Here is a 21,042-nt window from a genome sequence, read left to right on the forward strand (position 1 = left end):
TTGTACACAAAGCGTTCGCGAACAAGATAACTAGCGCTGTGCCTTCATTGATTAGCACGAAAAACTAGCATCGTGCTTTCATTGATTAGAACACAAAAGTGCAACTTTTTATTTCGTATCTTCAACCGGTTTTGGACTACCGTTTCTTTAATTCTCAGCCAATTTCAACAAATAAGGTCTTAAATCAGAGCTAAAGAGTACAGGCATCGGCTGCTTGTTTTACTTTCGACACATTTGTCTTTATGTAGAATATACAGGGGTGAACACAACTGCTACCTTAATTCTTTTGCTTACTGTATATGAATCAAAATGGAGATACATTGCTGCATTTGAGCAAGTCATTGGGAATGTTTTCACATACTTAATATTTAATGTCAATTCCAAATTAGGATGTTTGGAAATTGAATGGGGTTGTCCTAATTCGGAAATGAGTAATGATTAGGTCCAAGCCAAATATGCTGTTTGGGATTTGAAGTGGGTCGTCTCACTTCAGGACCATAAATGGCATCAGATGATATAGCTGTCTGATTGCGTAAAAAGGGTATCAGATGATATTGCTGTCTGATACATATATGATTTCAATGATTGATATTTATTGCTTTTAAAGAATAAGCCAGATGATATAGCTGTCTGAGGCGCTAATGAATTTGAATTTATATCTATTTAAAATATCAGATGATATAGCTGTCTGATTGCGTAAAAAGGGTATCAGATGATACTGCTGTCTGATACATATATGATTTCAATGATTGATATATATTGCTTTTAAAGAATAAGCCACATGATATAGCTGTCTGAGGCGCTAATGAATTTGAATTTATATCTATTTAAAATATCAGATGATATAGCTGTCTGAAGTGATATGCGATATTAAATTAAGTATGAAGAACACAGTTGACACTTGATCAACTGTGTAAATGAAAGGAAATAAAAGATTCGGATGGTAAAGATCCAGCTCCGGCAATAGTTGTGTTTGGTCTACTTATTGCGTCCATAGGACAATCGGGTTTTGATTGAGCAACTTCAATCAAAACCAAAATTGTCATTGGCGTAATAAGCCCTGGGTTTTGTTGAAAAGGGTTTCATTGTCCTTTAGATCAATAAAAGGTGGTGCCATGCGTGTTGTGACATCAGTCCGACACCTGTTGTGCATTCATGCCCTGTGTCGAAGTCGGCGTGCCAGTAGCCAATCATAGGCAGCGGTTCTGGGGCGTGGCTGTTTTCACAGAAATTGTTGCCGGAAAATTCATAAGCTGTTTCGATACCATCCGAAGAGGTCAGGAAAATTTTAAAACCCACCCACCACCCCCGTTATAAAAAATATGATATTAAATGGCATTGTTTCTTTTGCTTTTTACCATTTTGTCCAATATATGAATCAAAATGGAGATACATTGCTGCATTTGAGCAAGTCATTGGGAATGTTTTCACATACTTAATATTTAATGTCAATTCCAAATTAGGATGTTTGGAAATTGAATGGGGTTGTCCTAATTCGAAATGAGTAATGATTAGGTCCAAGCCAAATATGCTGTTTGGGATTTGAAGTGGGTCGTCTCACTTCAGGACCATAAATGGCATCAGATGATATAGCTGTCTGATTGCGTAAAAAGGGTATCAGATGATATTGCTGTCTGATACATATATGATTTCAATGATTGATATTTATTGCTTTTAAAGAATAAGCCAGATGATATAGCTGTCTGAGGCGCTAATGAATTTGAATTTATATCTATTTAAAATATCAGATGATATAGCTGTCTGATTGCGTAAAAAGGGTATCAGATGATATTGCTGTCTGATACATATATGATTTCAATGATTGATATTTATTGCTTTTAAAGAATAAGCCAGATGATATAGCTGTCTGAGGCGCTAATGAATTTGAATTTATATCTATTTAAAATATCAGATGATATAGCTGTCTGATTGCGTAAAAAGGGTATCAGATGATATTGCTGTCTGATACATATATGATTTCAATGATTGATATATATTGCTTTTAAAGAATAAGCCACATGATATAGCTGTCTGAGGCGCTAATGAATTTGAATTTATATCTATTTAAAATATCAGATGATATAGCTGTCTGAAGTGATATGCGATATTAAATTAAGTATGAAGAACACAGTTGACACTTGATCAACTGTGTAAATGAAAGGAAATAAAAGATTCGGATGGTAAAGATCCAGCTCCGGCAATAGTTGTGTTTGGTCTACTTATTGCGTCCATAGGACAATTGGCAAATACATTTCCTGTCAGTGAGCTTTCTCCTCTTTTTGAGTTTAAGAAAGACAAATTGAGTGACATTTTGCTATATTGAAGATTTTGTATGCCTGGACTTGTAACAAAAAAAAAGCAAAATAAGGGGACCCTGACTGAGCCAAGCTTTACCCAAGGGACCACAATATAAATAAAGTAGTCATCCATCAAATGCAAAAATATTTTTAAAATGTTATAAAAATGTTATAAACACAACATTTTGATTTTATTCAGAATGTTTTAATAACATTTAGATGTTGGGTTATACCAGAGAAGATGTGAGAAATTCTTACATCTTCTCTCGTTATACCAAAGTCATAAAAATGCTTTATATGAAAAAATACTACAACAATACCGTATTTTAAAAAGTGGTCAAAGTGTTATTGTAAAATATATTTTGCAAACATTTTTGCAAAATAATTGGTCAACTCTTTAATAATATTATGTTTGAATGTTTTGCCCCAAGTTTTCAAAAATGTTTTTGGAATGTTAATAAAACGTTTTATATCCTTTATATTATCACAGAGGTATAAGTATGTTAGTGTCATTGACCATACAGGGGAAGTCCTCTTTTGGTCTATACACTAGCGAGCTTGCCTTTTAATCCCAAGATCATGGGTACGAGGTCCGGCAGAACCGGAAGTGACTCAAAGAAGGCGCAGGATACTTCTGTGAGTAGTTTGTGACAAATTGTGACCATCCACCACAAAGTGGTAGTAAAGTCGGCTCTAGATCATTTTCTGTTTATTGCAGATTTTGAAAGAATGCATTTTCAGCTTCAAAATGACACCTCAACCAGCTTCATCGGACATCTGGAAGGCCCCATGACACAAGGGAAAAAGCGGTAAAACGAGCAAAATCGCTCAAAAACGCTAAGTTCGCCAAAATTTCCCACAATTTCTGTTAAGTAAGTTTATAATCTGAAAAAGAGGAGAGATTCTGCAAATAATGTGCAAATAATGTGAAATAATGTGCGATTTACGTTTTTTCCCTTGTGACATGGGGGCTTCTTACTTGCAGATGATTTTACATGCAGAACTCAAACAGGTGATTAAACCATTGGGCTATTCCAGTTAAAATCCATACACCCCTATGGAAGACATGCCTTAATCTTCCACACAGGGAGTGTGAATTTCAAATGAAGTTACCTGAATAGGCGATTCCATTTGATATCTACACCCCTGTGTGCTGCGATTGAGGTCATGACCTCCATCTAGGGGTGTATGCATGTCAAATGGAATAGCCCATTGGCTGCAAGAGTGGGGCAGTCAAATTTCACTGTATCAGCTACACATTGAGTATGTACAGTACACAGCAGCAAAATATCGATTTCAATTTTTTTTTTTTTTTTTTTTTTTTATCTCGAAAGCCCTAAGTAATATCGCGTTCTCGTTCTTGAAACTTTGATCCGGAACCAATTCTAATTTTTTGACGCCAGAGGAAAAAAGCACTTGGAATTCAGAAAAATGCATTTGAAGTTTTAATTTTACATGGAACCCTATGCAAAATATACAAGTTGGAGTCCAAATTGAGCTATATGCTACACATTGGCTGCCTTGAGATTCCAGTGGTTAAAAATATGAGTGATTTTGAAGCGTTTCAAATTTTCAGCCCCCCCCACCTACCCACCCCCCTGCAGATTTTTTTTTTTTTTAAAAGGCGAGTGATTTCAAATGTAAAATCATGATCTGGAACAGACTTAAATATTGAAATCCTTCAAATCCTACAAAGAAGAAATGTTGGGCTATTCCACTTGAATTCCATACTCCCCACCCGGCAAGACATCTTCCACACAGGGAGTGTGAATATCAAATGGAGTTGCCTGAATGGGTGACCGCATTTGATATCTACACTCCTGTGTGCAAGATTGACGTCATGACCTCCATCTAGAGGGTGTAAGGATTTTAACTGGAACAGCCCATTAAGCATTGGCTGCATTGATTTCACACATCGGACATACAAGGTAGGCTGGTAAATCACTGAGTGTAAGCACATTGTGTACTTTGGAACCTGTGGAGCAAATTTGATTTAAATTTCCCGCTTCTTTCGAAAGCCCTAAGTAATATGCGCGTTCTCGTTGCGAAACTTTGATCCGGAACCAATTCTAATTTTTTGAGGCCAGAGGAAAAAAGCACTTGGAATTCAGAAAAATGCATTTGAAGTTTTAATTTTACATGGAACCCTATGCAAAATATACAAGTTGGAGTCCAAATTGAGCTATATGCTACACATTGGCTGCCTTGAGATTCCAGTGGTTAAAATATGAGTGATTTTGAGCGTTTCAAATTTTCAGCCCCCCACCTACCCCCTGCAGATTTTTTTTTTTTTTTAAAGGCGAGTGATTTCAAATGTAAAATCATGATCTGGAACAGACTTAAATATTGAAATCCTTCAAATCCTACAAAAGAAGAAATGTTGGGCTATTCCACTTGAATTCCATACTCCCCACCGGCAAGACATCTTCCACACAGGAGTGTGAATATCAAATGGAGTTGCCTGAATGGGTGACCGCATTTGATATCTACACTCCTGTGTGCAAGATTGACGTCATGACCTCCATCTAGAGGGTGTAAGGATTTTAACTGGAACAGCCCATTAAGCATTGGCTGCATTGATTTCACACATCGGACATACAAGGTAGGCTGGTAAATCACTGAGTGTAAGCACATTGTGTACTTTGGAACCTGTGGAGCAAATTTGATTTAAATTTCCCGCCTCTTTCGAAAGCCCTAAGTAATATGCGCGTTCTCGTTATGAAACTTTGATCCGAATCAATTCTAATTTTTGACGCCAGAGGAAAAAAGCACTTGAAATTCGGAAAAAGCCATTTAAAGTTTGAATTCTCCCATTGAACCCTGTGGTAAAGCCACATTTGGAATTCAAATTGTGCAATATCCTATATATTGACTGCCTTAAAATTGCAGGGGTTGAAAGTATTGGCAATTTCAAACATTTTATTTTTTTGACCCCCCACCAAACACCCCCCACAATGCATTTTTTCCCTTTAAAAAATTGGTGTATGGCGGGTGATACAGGCCCCATGACACAAGGGAAAAAGCGGTAAAAGCGAGCAAAATCGCTCAAAAACGCTAAGTTCGCCAAAATTTCCCACAATTTCTGTTAAGTAAGTTTATAATCTGAAAAAGAGGAGAGATTCTGCAAATAATGTGCAAATAATGTGAAATAATGTGCGATTTACGCTTTTTTCCCTTGTGACATGGGGGCTTCTTACTTGCAGATGATTTTACATGCAGAACTCAAACAGGTGATTAAACCATTGGCTATTCAGTTAAAATCCATACACCCCTATGGAAGACATGCCCTTAATCTTCCACACAGGGAGTGTGAATTTCAAATGAAGTTACCTGAATAGGCGATTCCATTTGATATCTACACCCCTGTGTGCGCGATTGAGGTCATGACCTCCATCTAGGGGGGGTGTATGCATGTCAAATGGAATAGCCCATTGGCTGCAAGAGTGTGGCAGTCAAATTTCACTGTATCAGCTACACATTGAGTATGTACAGTACACAGCAGCAAAATATCGATTTCAATTTTTTGCGGCTTTTTTTTTTTTTTTATCTCGAAAGCCCTAAGTAATATGCGCGTTCTCGCTTGAAACTTTGATCCGGAACCAATTCTAATTTTTTGACGACAGAGGAAAAAAGCACTTGAAATTCCAGAAAAATGCATTTGAAGTTTTAATTTTACATGGAACCCTATGCAAAATATACAAGTTGGAGTCCAAATTGAGCTATATGCTACACATTGGCTGCCTTGAGATTCCAGTGGTTAAAAATATGAGTGATTTTGAACGTTTCAAATTTTCAGCCCCCCCACCTACCCACCCCCCTGCAGATTTTTTTTTTTTTTTTTTTAAAGGCGAGTGATTTCAAATGTAAAATCATGATCTGGAACAGACTTAAATATTGAAATCCTTCAAATCCTACAAAAGAAGAAATGTTGGGCTATTCCACTTGAATTCCATACTCCCCACCCGGCAAGACATCTTCCACACAGGGAGTGTGAATATCAAATGGAGTTGCCTGAATGGGTGACCGCATTTGATATCTACACTCCTGTGTGCAAGATTGACGTCATGACCTCCATCTAGAGGGTGTAAGGATTTTAACTGGAACAGCCCATTAAGCATTGGCTGCATTGATTTCACACATCGGACATACAAGGTAGGCTGGTAAATCACTGAGTGTAAGCACATTGTGTACTTTGGAACCTGTGGAGCAAATTTGATTTAAATTTCCGCTTCTTTCGAAAAGCCCTAAGTAATATGCGTTCTCGTTATGAAACTTTGATCCGGAATCAATTCTAATTTTTGACGCCAGAGAAAAAAGCACTTGAAATTCGGAAAAAGCCATTTAAAGTTTGAATTCTCCCATTGAACCCTGTGGTAAAGCCACATTTTGGAATTCAAATTGTGCAATATCCTATATATTGACTGCCTTAAAATTGCAGGGGTTGAAAGTATTGGCAATTTCAAACATTTTATTTTTTTGACCCCCCCCACCAAACACCCCCCACAATGCATTTTTTCCCTTTTAAAAAAATTGGTGTATGGCGGGTGATACAGGCCCCATGACACAAGGGAAAAAGCGGTAAAAGCGAGCAAAATCGCTCAAAACGCTAAGTTAGCCAAAATTTCCCACAATTTCTGTTAAGTAAGCTTATAATGGGAAAAAAGAGGAGAGATTCTGCAAATAATGCGCAAATAATGTGAAATAATGTGCGATTTACCGTTTTTTCCCTTGTGACATGGGGGCTTCTTACTTGCAGATGATTTTACATGCAGAACTCAAACAGGTGATTAAACCATTGGGCTATTCCAGTTAAAATCCATACACCCCTATGGAAGACATGCCCTTAATCTTCCACACAGGGAGTGTGAATTTCAAATGAAGTTACCTGAATAGGCGATTCCATTTGATATCTACACCCTGTGTGCGTGATTGAGGTCATGACCTCCATCTAGGGGTGTATGCATGTCAAATGGAATAGCCCATTGGCTGCAAGAGTGTGGCAGTCAAATTTCACTGTATCAGCTACACATTGAGTATGTACAGTACACAGCAGCAAAATATCGATTTCAATTTTTTGCGTTTTTTTTTTTTTTTTTTTTTTTATCTCGAAAGCCCTAATTAATATGCGTGTTCTCGTTGCGAAACTTTGATCCCGAACCAATTCTAATTTTTTGACGCCAGAGAAAAAAGCACTTGGAATTCCAGAAAAATGCATTTGAAGTTTTAATTTTACATGGAACCCTATGCAAAATATACAAGTTGGAGTCCAAATTGAGCTATATGCTACACATTGGCTGCCTTGAGATTCCAGTGGTTAAAAATATGAGTGATTTTGACCGTTTCAAATTTTCAGCCCCCCCCACCTACCCCCCTGCAGATTTTTTTTTTTTTTTTAAAGGCGAGTGATTTCAAATGTAAAATCATGATCTGGAACAGACTTAAATATTGAAATCCTTCAAATCCTACAAAAGAAGAAATGTTGGGCTATTCCACTTGAATTCCATACTCCCCACCCGGCAAGACATCTTCCACACAGGGAGTGTGAATATCAAATGGAGTTGCCTGAATGGGTGACCGCATTTGATATCTACACTCCTGTGTGCAAGATTGACGTCATGACCTCCATCTAGAGGGTGTAAGGATTTTAACTGGAACAGCCCATTAAGCATTGGCTGCATTGATTTCACACATCGGACATACAAGGTAGGCTGGTAAATCACTGAGTGTAAGCACATTGTGTACTTTGGAACCTGTGGAGCAAATTTGATTTAAATTTCCGCTTCTTTCGAAAGCCCTAAGTAATATGCGCGTTCTCGTTCTTGAAACTTTGATCCGGAATCAATTCTAATTTTTTGACGCCAGAGGAAAAAAGCACTTGAAATTCGGAAAAAGCCATTTAAAGTTTGAATTCTCCCATTGAACCCTGTGGTAAAGCCACATTTTGGAATTCAAATTGTGCAATATCCTATATATTGACTGCCTTAAAATTGCAGGGGTTGAAAGTATTGGCAATTTCAAACATTTTATTTTTTTTGACCCCCCCCCACCAAACACCCCCCCCCCACAATGCATTTTTTCCCCTTTAAAAAAATTGGTGTATGGCGGGTGATACAGGCCCCATGACACAAGGGAAAAAGCGGTAAAAGCGAGCAAAATCGCTCAAAAACGCTAAGTTCGCCAAAATTTCCCACAATTTCTGTTAAGTAAGTTTATAATCTGAAAAAAGAGGAGAGATTCTGCAAATAATGTGCAAATAATGTGAAATAATGTGCGATTTACCGTTTTTTCCCTTGTGACATGGGGGCTTCTGGAAGTGAAGTTATGGTTCAACAAAGGTCAAATTCCTACTATACTTTACATAGAAATCCATATACTGTTTTGATTGTATCTCAAAATGGAAAATGCAGACTTTACGACCAGTTTGTGGTGGATGGGCACAATTTGTCTGTAAAACGTTTTGTGTTTACTGGGCACTGAAGCCCATGAGTTCTACTGTGTTTAAAAGCAACATGAAAATACATCAAAATGAGTCTCCTTCAAGCTATGAATAATATCATCAAACAACTTCTGAAAGAAATTTAAATAAACAAACTTACATTAGCATCTTCTGTAATAGATGAAATAGGATAAAAACCAGCTCCTACACAATTTACTGATGTCACCGCAGCACTGTGAGTATAAAAAATAGGATCAAATTATGATTAACATCTGATCAGTTGACTAAACTTCACTCTCCTTGAAGATGACATTTAGGAACAAAAGAAAATTGGAACTGGGTGCTTGTCATCTCCTCAACTAATTCATGTGAAATTTATGTTTTTCCCTCCAAGATTGTTTCTGGAGAACATAACCAGGTAGGAGGACAGGTGTTAGGTCGGAATATGCAGCCTATTTTAATTTACTGATACTTCAGATGTTCTAATGTATTGTTGGTACGTACAGACCCATTATGAGCAAGTTGATTATTTAGGTCCCATATAGGGTCCAGGGGCAAAGCCCTAGTAGCATGGAATCAGGGGGTTAGCTACTGAAGTTATATTGCCCCTTATCTCTGTTCATGGTGACTGGATTAAAGAGGCAGTGTAAATCAGGCAACAAGGCACCACCATGAACAGAGACAAGAAGCAATATATAATCTCACTCACATATATATTTGGCGATCTTCTGAAGGAGAAACAAACCGGGGGGGGCACTCACTAAAAATAGGTGACGGGGATTTGTGGCCACATCAACCCCCATTTTTCAACTCCCTTTCACCCAATGACCCCCTATCTTGTTTCGCTGACAAGACCCCCTTTCCTTTTTTCAAAAATTTTGGGGAAATTTCTGATAATCTCTCACTGAATGACCCCACTTTTTCCATTATTTTTCTTTTTCGACAATTTTGTATCAACTTTTATATTTTGACCCAAAATTGTTCCTAGTGTCACTGATTTTTCCCAGTCTCACAGAAAGACCCCCTTTTTTTGGCCTTCTCACTAAAAGACCCCCCTTTTTTGGTGTCTAGGCTCTCACCAAAAGACCTGTAGTTTCGAACTGCTGTCCGCACATCCCAATTACTTCTAAAGTCGAGCCCCCCCCCCCCACCCCCAGAAACAAAATAGCAATCAGCAGTAACAGAAGGTCTTCTAATCAATAAAATAAATGCTGAAAAAGATACATTGGATTAGAAAGTATGAATTTCTTGTTACATTTTCTATAACAATAAATTAACATGCTCAGTAGTTCTATTTTTGTATATATTTTTACCTTTTATTTTGTACGCTGCAAGGATGTGACACCTTCCATTCAGCTTCTTTGGTATGATCAAGTATTTCCACTAGAAACTGCAAAATTACAATAAATTATTAATTATTTGGACAATTATGTGGTCCACCTGGTCCTGGACCTCATCATTAATAGAGACTAAAGTGTGATAACTGTGTCAGAATTTGTGTCTAAAGTCACCTCCAAAAATTGTTTGGGACCCCAGGCCTTCATATTTGAAAATTGCAGGAGCTCTGTTAATCACTTTCCTGAGTTTATTTGGGTGCTCAACAAGGAGCTCAATCTTTCAATATCTGTATTAAAACATTCAAGTAGTGAGGAGCTCAGTAAATCATACTCCTGATATGGAGAACTGTAGGAGCTCTGGTGCAATTGAGCTCCTCAAAAATGAAGGTCTGGGACCCCATAGTTTTCAAATGTTGCAGATTATGGGGTTCTACTGGGCCCAAAATATTTGGATCTAGCGGAAACCCTGGTATGGGTTGAAATCAGTAGTGTAGATTTCTTTTTGACATTGGGGGAATGGGCTTGAAAATCTTTTTTGGTCTTTCAGAAAGAATCAAATGTTTAAACTGAAGACATCAATACTTGGACATAGCTAGTTCTGGTTCTCAAACCTGCAAATGTGATTTGTTTTGATGAATTGCCTTATGAGCAAACAGCACATGAGTACATGTAGCCATTGCTGGGGCTGGGAGCCAGGTGATTTGATGTTTAAGAACCTGAGCGAGAGCAATTGATGGAGATATGTGATTTGAAACACCAAAAACAGGCCTAACAATTAGACCTTGTACTAAACCTGGTCAGTCAAACATACTTACATCTTTCCCACTAGTTAAATGGTCTGCATCAGCCTCAAAGTTTTGCCAATCCTGCAAAGAGGAAGAATTTATTCTATAATTAATAGGCATTGTAACTAGTGGATGAGCTAGACCAAAAAAAAAAAAAAAAAAAGCACACCTGCGGTATTTTATTCCCAGATCTGGAATGAGTTGAGCTATATGTATTTGCTAATTAATTACTAGCATTTATGCAAATTAGAGGGCGGATTCACTATACATTAGAACATCAACATATTAGAAACACTTTCAGGGCAAAAGTATGCAAAATAAAAGTACCCTGAACATTTATGCATTGATTTTCAGCAAAATATTGGCAAAATTACATATTAATGAGCCTTTCCCGTCCTTTTAGCTCATTAACTATATATTGATTATTGACAAAAACAATAGGATACAAAGAAAATATAAAATTGATGTATTATGGAAAAAGTATGTCCGATTTGCTCCAAACAAAAGGCATATTGATCAGTGTTCTTTACCCTACTCAACTGATCTGTTTAAAACATGCTCAAATGATCAATCTTAATTTAAATGCTTTGTTAAAGTTTGCTAAAAGTGCATTTGAATCCCGAGTTACAGTAGACATTTGATGTATCTCAATGTCATATCACTATGTAAATTGAATGTACTGTAGTAATGTTTTATACTTTTGTTATATCCTTGTATTGATGTAATGTGTGTTGACTATACCTATATGTGTGGTGCATGTCAATAAAGAACTGAACAATGAGGGCATGCTGTTTCAACATCTATTATTAGCAGTGGTGTAGTGTCATAGGACAACCCCCCCCCATCGATTTGATAATGTAGAAAATCCCATTGGCAAAAAACTGTCTTGTGCCCCCCAATCAGGCCTGGTAGCCCCCATCATGGTCAGTGCCCCTCCCCCCAACAGGTTGACTCACACTATGCCAAAGCTTGATTAGAGGGGTTTTACATGCACAAATTACATGTAGGTTTTCAGCTGTGCATGTACCGTATTCATTCCATTAACCCTTACACCCATAAATAACACAGAATACCACGATGGAAAATTCTGCGCATGCATCCCAGGGTCTGCGCTGACGCAATCACCCTAAGTGTCAAATGCTCACGGAATTGCTGGCCGGGCAGCAATAACCTGTGTAGCTCCCGGTCCGCGATCGTGTGGTTGGCATGCGGGGGGTCAAAGGTTCGAATCCCGGGGTGCCAAGTCAAAAATTCTTCTTCTTCTTCACTTTTTCGGATCTTCTGTGACTTCCGATAGCAAAAAACCGGGGTCAGTGTTAGGGTTAGTTAAGATGTATTTTTCCAGATTAGAGCCTATGTTAACCCTTACACCCATAAATACCACGATGGAAAATTCTGCGCATGCATGCATCCCAGGGTCTGCGATGACGCAATCACCCTAAGTGTCAAATGCTCACGGAATTGCTGGCCGGGCAGCAATAACCCGTATAGCTCCCGGTCCGCGATCGTGTGGTTGGCATGCGGGGGGGCCCTGAGTGCATTAGCCGATCGGGCGAGCGCCGTCAAAAATTCTTCTTCTTCTTCACTTTTCGGATCTTCTGTGACTTCCGATAGAAAAAAACCTGGGTCAGTGTTAGGGTTAGTTAAGATGTATTTTTCCAGATTAGAGCCTATATGTTAACCCTTACACCCATAAATACCACGATGGAAAATTCTGCGCATGCATGCATCCCAGGGTCTGCGATGACGCAATCACCCTAAGTGTCAAATGCTCACGGAATTGCTGGCCGGGCAGCAATAACCCGTATAGCTCCCGGTCCGCGATCGTGTGGTTGGCATGCGGGGGGTCAAAGGTTCGAATCCCGGGGGTGCCAAGTCAAAAATTCTTCTTCTTCTTCACTTTTTCGGATCTTCTGTGACTTCCGATAGCAAAAAACCTGGGTCAGTGTTAGGGTTAGTTAAGATGTATTTTTCCAGATTAGAGCCTATATGTTAACCCTTACACCCATAAATACCACGATGGAAAATTCTGCGCATGCATGCATCCCAGGGTCTGCGATGACGCAATCACCCTAAGTGTCAAATGCTCACGGCATTGCTGGCCGGGCAGCAATAACCCGTATAGCTCCGGTCCTTGATCGTGTGGTTGGCATGCGGGGGTCAAAGGTTGAATCCGGGGTGCCAAGTCAAAATTCTTCTTCTTCTTCACTTTTTCTGATCTTCTGTGACTTCCGATAGCAAAAAACCTGGGTCAGTGTTAGGGTTAGTTAAGATGTATTTTTCCAGATTAGAACCTATGTTAACCCTTACACCCATAAATACCACGATGGAAAATTCTGCGCATGCATGCATCCCAGGGTCTGCGATGACGCAATCACTGTCCCTAAGTGTCAAATGCTCACGGAATTGCTGGCCGGGCAGCAATAACCTGTGTAGCTCCCGGTCCGCTTGATCGTGTGGTTGGCATGCGGGGGTCAAAGGTTGAATCCCAGGGGTGCCAAGTCAAAAATTCTTCTTCTTCTTCACTTTTCCGGATCTTCTGTGACTTCCGATAGCAAAAAACCTGGGTCAGTGTTAAGTTTAACTGCCCAGGGCACTTAACAACATTATTTTGAGTGGGCATTTATTTTTGACATTGTATGATACATAATTGGGCGGGCACTATTAGGGGCATGGGCGGTTAATGGGATGAATACTGTAAATTGTTTTTAGGAAAAAGCTCATTTGTGCATACATGCAGAGTTTTTCTAAATTGACCCCGCCGCTATGCCACATGGTTATATAATTAGTATAATTATTAATTTAAAGCCATTGTAACATTTCCTTTAGATTAGAAATAGAATTGTATTTTCTTTTCACAAAATGTTAGTTTCATGCACTGTCAGATATATCTTGTTTTAATTTTGGCCCAAACAGATGAGACAATGTACATGTTGCCAATGTGAGCACTGCATGAGCAGGGTCAGAAATGCGGTGAGAATCCGATAATCAATTCGCGCAAACATTCTTGTCAACAAAATTGCACGAAACTAAATGGATTCTCGTGAATATTTCAATTTATCATACAAAGTTATATGGCAAGAATCCATGGATTCTTGCAAAATTCTACTGAGAGAATCATCGCGTACACGTTTGACTAATATTTTCATGGTAATAATAAAACAACGGTTCCTGCGATCTATTCAAAATCTCGGATTTCGACAAAACTACAACAGTAGGGGAGATTGGGGTTAGTTGTTACGCGGGGTAAGTTGAAACATTGTATTTTTTTCTGACACAAAAAATTAATTTGGTAAAATACTGGCACCTATAGTAATAGGTATTAGTAAGGGTCATCCACCAAATTAGCAACAGCACTGATGCCCCACCAGTGTTGGCTTGGGAAAGGAATATCTGTTTTTGACTTACTGACTAATTTTGTACCCCTCAGAAAAGATGCGTTATCTCCATGTTGTTTGAAGATTCAGGGATTATTTTTGAGTATCATAAGCACTAGTAGTAAGTCCCAGAATAATGTTAAATAAAAGTTTTATTGTATTTCTTCTTTTGTGTAATGAACTTTGAAATGTAAAAATAGGCATCAGGGTTAGTTGAAACTTTTGAGGTGGGGTTAGTTGACACGTGAAAATCGCATAAAGAAATGGTTAAAAATTTGACTTTTTAAAAATTTGTAACATGTTTACCATTTCTTCAATATTGCTTTAATATGGTTAAAAAGCAATAATACAAGCAAAAAGTGCACACAGAAAGTACATTTTATAATATTTTAGGCTTCTCATATTTTGGTCCATGGTGACACTTGTCACCTTGTGTCCAAAGTATTGACCCGCACTCCCACATATTTATTTATTCATTTTTTCACACTGATTGTATGTTAAAGGGTGCCTTCAATGGAAGTATAACCCCAACAACACAATAATAATTATTTTCAAATTTTTACAAGCCATGTTTCAACTAACCCCACCCTATGTTTCAACTTACCCCAAGGGTGGGGTTAGTTGAAACACTTTTTTTCAAATTTTCAAATTGGATTATATGAATAATCATAAGCAGGTCCAATAAAGTTTAAGGCTGTATTTGTAGCATGTATGTATATGTTTATACTGATATGGTTAGTGTTTCTTGAAAGTAATCGGTTTGCGTTAAAAAGACAATTTTGTGAAAAATGTTTCAACTAACCCCAATCTCCCCTACTTAAGTGTTGATTTTTGCTGGGTACGTTCATGTGTTAGATAACTAAAGTAGGCCTACTGGTACACTACAATAGTGTCTTTGTGTTACAATATGGCTAATGAAAGTACTTTCTCACCACAACAACATCAATCTTCCACTCCAGTGTCAGAGGGAGGTTGAGTTTCATGGAAATGGAATCAGTTATCTTATGACAATGCTATGACCAACAGAATAAGACTAAACTCAACCAATAAAGTATCGAAACGATTATAGATGGCTAGATATATCGGGAACTGGAATATATAGCAAAAACTTATAAAGCGCAGCTTTCTCCTGCGCATTTTGATACCTCTTTTGTTGCTCTACGATATCATTTGGTCGAGTTATACGGGCGCTTGAGTGGCTTCAAGTCGGATTTTGAAAGTTGCACTTAGCTCCTATTCAAGCCAATGCGAAGTACTGTGACCAATAAATGACCATTGCTTTTGTCCGCCAAATTCAAATGAGTATGTGTGTCGCCTGTTGGATAAATTGATTGCGATGACCATCAATTGTACTCAATGGTCAACAATGGTAGGCATAAATCAATATGAGGTTGAAGTCAGATTAGAAGGCCTTCGGCGCATCCTGCTCAGGAAATGGAGAGACATTGACCAAGGAAAGATAAGACATCTTGTTCAGAGCATGCAACGACAAATCCAGGCAGTGATAGACAGTGATGGTGGGCACACCAACCAAGTATTGAGATGTCAGCAGAAAGAGTTCATGAGATAAGTCAAGAGATAAGTAAAGGGTAGCAAGTATTGAATTTGGAAGTCGAAGGAGTAAAATAAAGTTCATGGTTAAGTAAACAGAGCACATCGGTCATCGGTGTCCTTTGTCTTGATTTTGTGTGTGGGGGTGTGTGTACACGGCAAACGCATTTGGCTTGAATAGGAGCTAAGTGCAACTTTCAAAATCCGACTTGAAGCCACTCAAGCGCCCATGAGTAACTCGACCAAATGATATTGTAGAGCAACAAAGGAGGTATCAAAAATAATGCGCAGGAGAAAGCTGCGCTTTATAAGTTTTTGCTATATATTTCAGTTCCCGATATATATGACCATCTATTATCGTTGAGAGAGGCTAGGAAATACTTAAACTAAAATCATACCCTCCTTTCATATCAAACAATTCCAAGAAATTGACAGGCCTGTTAAAGCCATATTATAACATTTTCATACAAAATAGATTAGCATTTCTTTGCCATAAAATGTTAGTTTTACTGTCTGATATATCCCTTTTATTTTTGAGCGAACAACTACGGCAGAGCAAAGAAAATTGGAATTTACTACCAGCGCATATATATCGCCATGTCGTACCACTCCTTCGGTCATGTTATGGTACGGCCCTTTGTTATGTAGATCACCGTCGGGCATGCCGTAATGCACGTACTGTGTGTTATGAACATCGTGTATGCGTTCGACTAATAATTCCATCGTAATAATAAAATGCTGATTCAGGCGTTTTATTCAAAATCTCGGATTTTGACAAAATTACAGCACCTAGAGTCTTGATTTTTTCAGGGTATATTGGTTTAATAAAGTACAATATAATCGTGTAAAAAAATTAATTTTAAAAAATCAGTGAGGGCGTCCTCCTCAGCAAATCTTATAATATGGCTTTAAATCAAGGGTAAGATCAATCGTTATTCTTCATGAAACGGGCACAGCCCATTTTTATGTTATTAATTCTGCCAAAAATTAATTAATAAATAACAAAATTACGTCATAATTATGACTTTAAATCGGCCATAGAACTCTATTTTAAACGGACAAAATAGCCATTGGGGTTTCTTTCACTTTACCTTGCTAGGGACCCTTCCCAGCAGTTAGGCATATTACAATAAATATTATTTCATTCAGCATTTTGGGTAAACACTAACAAAATGACGTAGGCCTAAAGCGTACATTATTGCTTTAAACTGCCCAACAACGGTGAACCACGAGTCAAAAGTCGCCTAATTGGGCTACCATATCGCGGGGTTGGCAACTCTGGTTGCAAATACACTTCTGACCTTCAACATAGTCATGTCTTTCGAATTTATTCCTTTCTCTGCTGACCAGAATTGAAATTTGTTAATTAATTGTTTTTATCAGAGATAGTCACACAAAGATACTGAGCTGTGTTCTAATATCTTTGGTCACAATCAGTTAGCAGTCAAGCACATAAACCAATTAGTGATTTCATGATTGGTCAGTGGTTGTTTTGTTTGGTTTAAGGATTAGGTGTGCAAAGGTCACGGCCCTGTTGCTACTGCAATCACTATGGACCACAATGGCCTCATTCCAGTGGCATATTATCAATAACCTCAATTAAACAATCATAGTGCAAAATTTGACCTTAAGTTGCAGAGTATGTGTTTTTGTACTCACATTTTCAAAGGTCATTCAATGAATGCACAAATGCATCAGAACTGTGCCCTGATAGATGAGCATGTTGTAGATTCTTCACACTGTAAACAACTAGTTCATGTGCAAACATGTTCAAAACATACATAATTAGAATGGTCAAATGTCACCGTCTATCGGGTTCTAAGTGGGTTAAACTGGTTTAAACCATACCTGACCATACAAAGGTCACGGTTTATTTGGTGTTTTTATAAGTCCATTAATTTTGTATTTTAAACAAAGAATATACGCACAACATTTTATCCCGTGCATATCAGAAAACAATAATAAAATAAAATCCAAGCATATTGTGTTTTGTGGTTATATTTCTAAGCCATACTCGCCAGTCCACGCTTTTTAATGTGTGCCGGTTCGAAATTCTGAAAATTGGTAAAACCGTGGAGGTTTAAACTTTTTGGGTAAAAAGCGTGGAATGGTATAAAGCGTGGGAATGAAATAAAAAGCGTGGGCTTGTTTCAGCTTACAGTATATTTTTATTGAATGTTAAAACAATCATAATTCCAAGAAAAATCGCCAAACTTATGCAAGATAAAATTCCATTTGATGCAGGCCCAGCGCCTGTTTACGTGAGTCCAGACCAGCACAATATCCTCCCCGGAAGCCCTTCCGTGATATGCAAATGTCCGATTTTTTCCATGACGTGTTACGATGTGTGGTAGTTAATTCTTTTACAGTCAGTCGTGAGCACGGTCGTTAATGAGCTGAATCGGCTAGTTGTGAAATGAGGATCTCGAAGAATCTCATGGTTTCTCGCTCGCAATCCATGTACAATAATTTAGACAAAAACACGCTCAGCACTGGCTGACCTGAAAGGATAGGTATATACTGTCATCTGTTTTATGAAAACATTTCAAAATTGCTTCCAAATTGCTAAGGAGGCATGTACATTTAATTCTGTGACAAAAAGCGAGACCAAGTTTGCTTTATTTTTGTTGTTTTTGTGACACTAACTTTTTGTTCAATTTTTCCAAATTGAAAACCTTAGGCGACATTCGTCTACCTCCCATCCGATTTACCTAATCATGAACTTTTTTGACTTCATTTTCACGTAGTTCACATAATTCCGCTTCGTTTGGTATATTTATAGGTATGTGTTATTTAGATTAAGTGTCTAAATTGTTCTTCAAAAATGATGGAAAAATGCGAATTTTACCGAATTGCAGGCCTTTCTCGTGGTATTTTTTGCGTCACCTATATCAATCAACATTCGGGTTGTACGCGCCCTAACACAAATACCGCGCCGGTGCGCGGTTAACTTTGCGTGACGATCGCGCTATGCAAGTGGTGTACAGTGTGATACGCGTTTAAATTCGCCACAGCATAAATAAGTAAACAAAAAGTTTTAAAATACCTGAATATTTTCAAAGCTCTTTTCATCTTCGCCGATAACTGTCTACCTCCCGGGTGATTTACATCAATTTGTACAACATTTTCGTGGCATTTGTGTACAAAACCGTTTTATCTTTCATATTTGTGATTTTTACGATTGTGTTATTTAAATTACAAATACAAAATTAAGTTTAAGTATGATGCTTTTTTCCCAACTTTTTACTGAAATTGTTTAGTTCAAAACACACGTTTATTTTTCATCTAAATAATCTTTGATTTCCTTCTTTTTTTGTGACATGCAAGTTTACTAGTTTGGAATGCTAATTTGAGAGAGTGATAATTTTTGGTGTTTAAATAAAGGAATGAGAGCTGTTCAAACAGGGAAATGTTATGGGCCGATTGTTCTCGAACCTCATTTTACCTTCCCAAAAAAGTGTCTACCTCCTGGTCGATTTACGCGAATTCGTACGGATTTTTCGAGGTATTTGTATTCAAAACCTTTGTATTGGTCAGATTTTTGAATTATACGAATGTGTTTTTTCAATTACCGCAGAAAAATGGACTTTAATACTGTGTTTTTTTCCGACATTTGTACTGAAATGTGCTAGTTCAAATCACACGCTATTTATTCATCCAAATAAACTTCTACTTCTTTTTTTGCAACGTGCAAGTTCATTGGGTTGGCATGATAATTTGAAAGTTTCGTAATTTTTCGTGTTAAAACAAAGAAATGAGAGCTCTTCAAACAGGGGAATGTCATGAGCTAATTAGTATGCATAATTGGCCCACGGAGCATTACGGCGCACTGGTTGTTATGCATATTTACTTTCACACAGAGCAGCGTTTGAGCGTGCTCACGACTGACTGTTTTACATCGATCGTATGTATGAGTGACGTCATTAATCATATGCATAATTGATTGAGCGAAGAAGGGTAGGATATAAGTCACAGAGAGCACGCGAGAAACGAATCAGTTCATGACAAGAACAACATTTGGACCCGGGGTACTCAGTACAAATGACCATACGGGACGATGCCGCAAACATGGGTAGCATTTTCAGCCTTCTGGTATATCAATGACCCCTTTTTCAAAGCCTATTTTGGTATATGAATGGGTCCTTTTTCAAAATTTTCTCAATTTTTGGAAAACAGTCCAATTTTTCTTTAATCTGGCCAAAATTTTCAAAATTTTCCCAAAATTTTGGGAAAATTTGTAAAAACTAAGACAATTTCGGGTAAATTCGGCCGAAAATTTTGACTTTTGGTATATCAATGGGTCCAAATTTCTTGAAAAATTGGTATATTTATGGGTCTACTTCCAAAATCTCAATGCACGTCCCTACCAAAACCAAACTTGAGTACCCCCGGATTTGGATGCCAAAAAAGTACAGTTATGCATTAAAATGTTTATTGTACAGTACAGTAGTAGCTTTTCACATAAAATTTGCATTGTTCACATAATGTATCAACTTCATGGAGAGAAAAACACCCGGGAAAAACATCGGACTAGCACATGTGAAATAGGTGCAGAATTCGACATACTTGATTTACTTGAATTAAATGCGACTTCAATGACAATGCCATGGATACAAAAAGTGGTGGGGTCAGGAATTTTCAATATAAAGGGTGCCTCAGTAAAAAGCGTGGGGGTCAGGAATTTTCAGTATAAAGGGTGCCTCAGTAAAAAGGGTGGGGGTAAAATAAAAAGGGTGGGGATGGGGCTGGGGGTCAATTACCCCACTGCCGAGTATGTAAGCTGGGCATAGTTTTAAGCCAGAAGCAAAAGCCAAAACAGTTACGAAGTAAATCTAGCAAGACCGAAATTAGAAGCTTTTTGCAAAGTCAAGCCAAATAATGGGCCGCCCAATAAGCTAATAATCATGTCCATTCTTAATAATAAAATTCTCATGATTTATTATTAAGCTTACCCATGCCATGGCGCGGCGTTGCCCACCAGTCATCATGATGATGACTGGTGGTAAGCTTACATAGATTGTACTTTAGAAAAAATTATTTCTCACCTAAAAGCATAGAGATGACGAACAACTACCACAGAAATTAGCAGGTAAATTATTAGCATCCAGTATATTAGAAACCGCTTAACTTTGACAGGATACATCTCTCGAAATTCATGAAATTATTTTGCTCCAAAAGCCGATCCTTGTCATTACTTCGATCTGCGCATGCGTAATTGGTGAACGTGGTTGTAGAAGAGAAGACAGTTTATGCAACTTT

The 21,042-nt window shown here is 37.9% G+C and overlaps 1 protein-coding gene across 1 annotated transcript in view; it reads right to left on the reverse strand.

Moving 5' to 3' along the window:
• The window catches only part of LOC140152094 (cation channel sperm-associated auxiliary subunit epsilon-like), a 75,816-nt gene extending 55,048 nt beyond the window's left edge, over nt 1-20,768 (reverse strand). Inside the window, exons 1-4 of the mRNA XM_072174392.1 lie at nt 20,736-20,768; nt 10,886-10,936; nt 10,047-10,123; nt 8,894-8,966 (exon numbers count right to left, since the gene is read on the reverse strand). Coding sequence (XP_072030493.1) covers nt 8,894-8,966; nt 10,047-10,123; nt 10,886-10,936; nt 20,736-20,768 — 234 coding nt within the window. The remainder of the gene's footprint in view (nt 1-8,893; nt 8,967-10,046; nt 10,124-10,885; nt 10,937-20,735) is intronic.
• Between the last annotated feature and the right edge of the window lie 274 nt (nt 20,769-21,042).

The sequence above is a fragment of the Amphiura filiformis genome, chromosome 5 (assembly GCF_039555335.1).
Source record: "Amphiura filiformis chromosome 5, Afil_fr2py, whole genome shotgun sequence".
NCBI lineage: Eukaryota > Metazoa > Echinodermata > Ophiuroidea > Amphilepidida > Amphiuridae > Amphiura > Amphiura filiformis.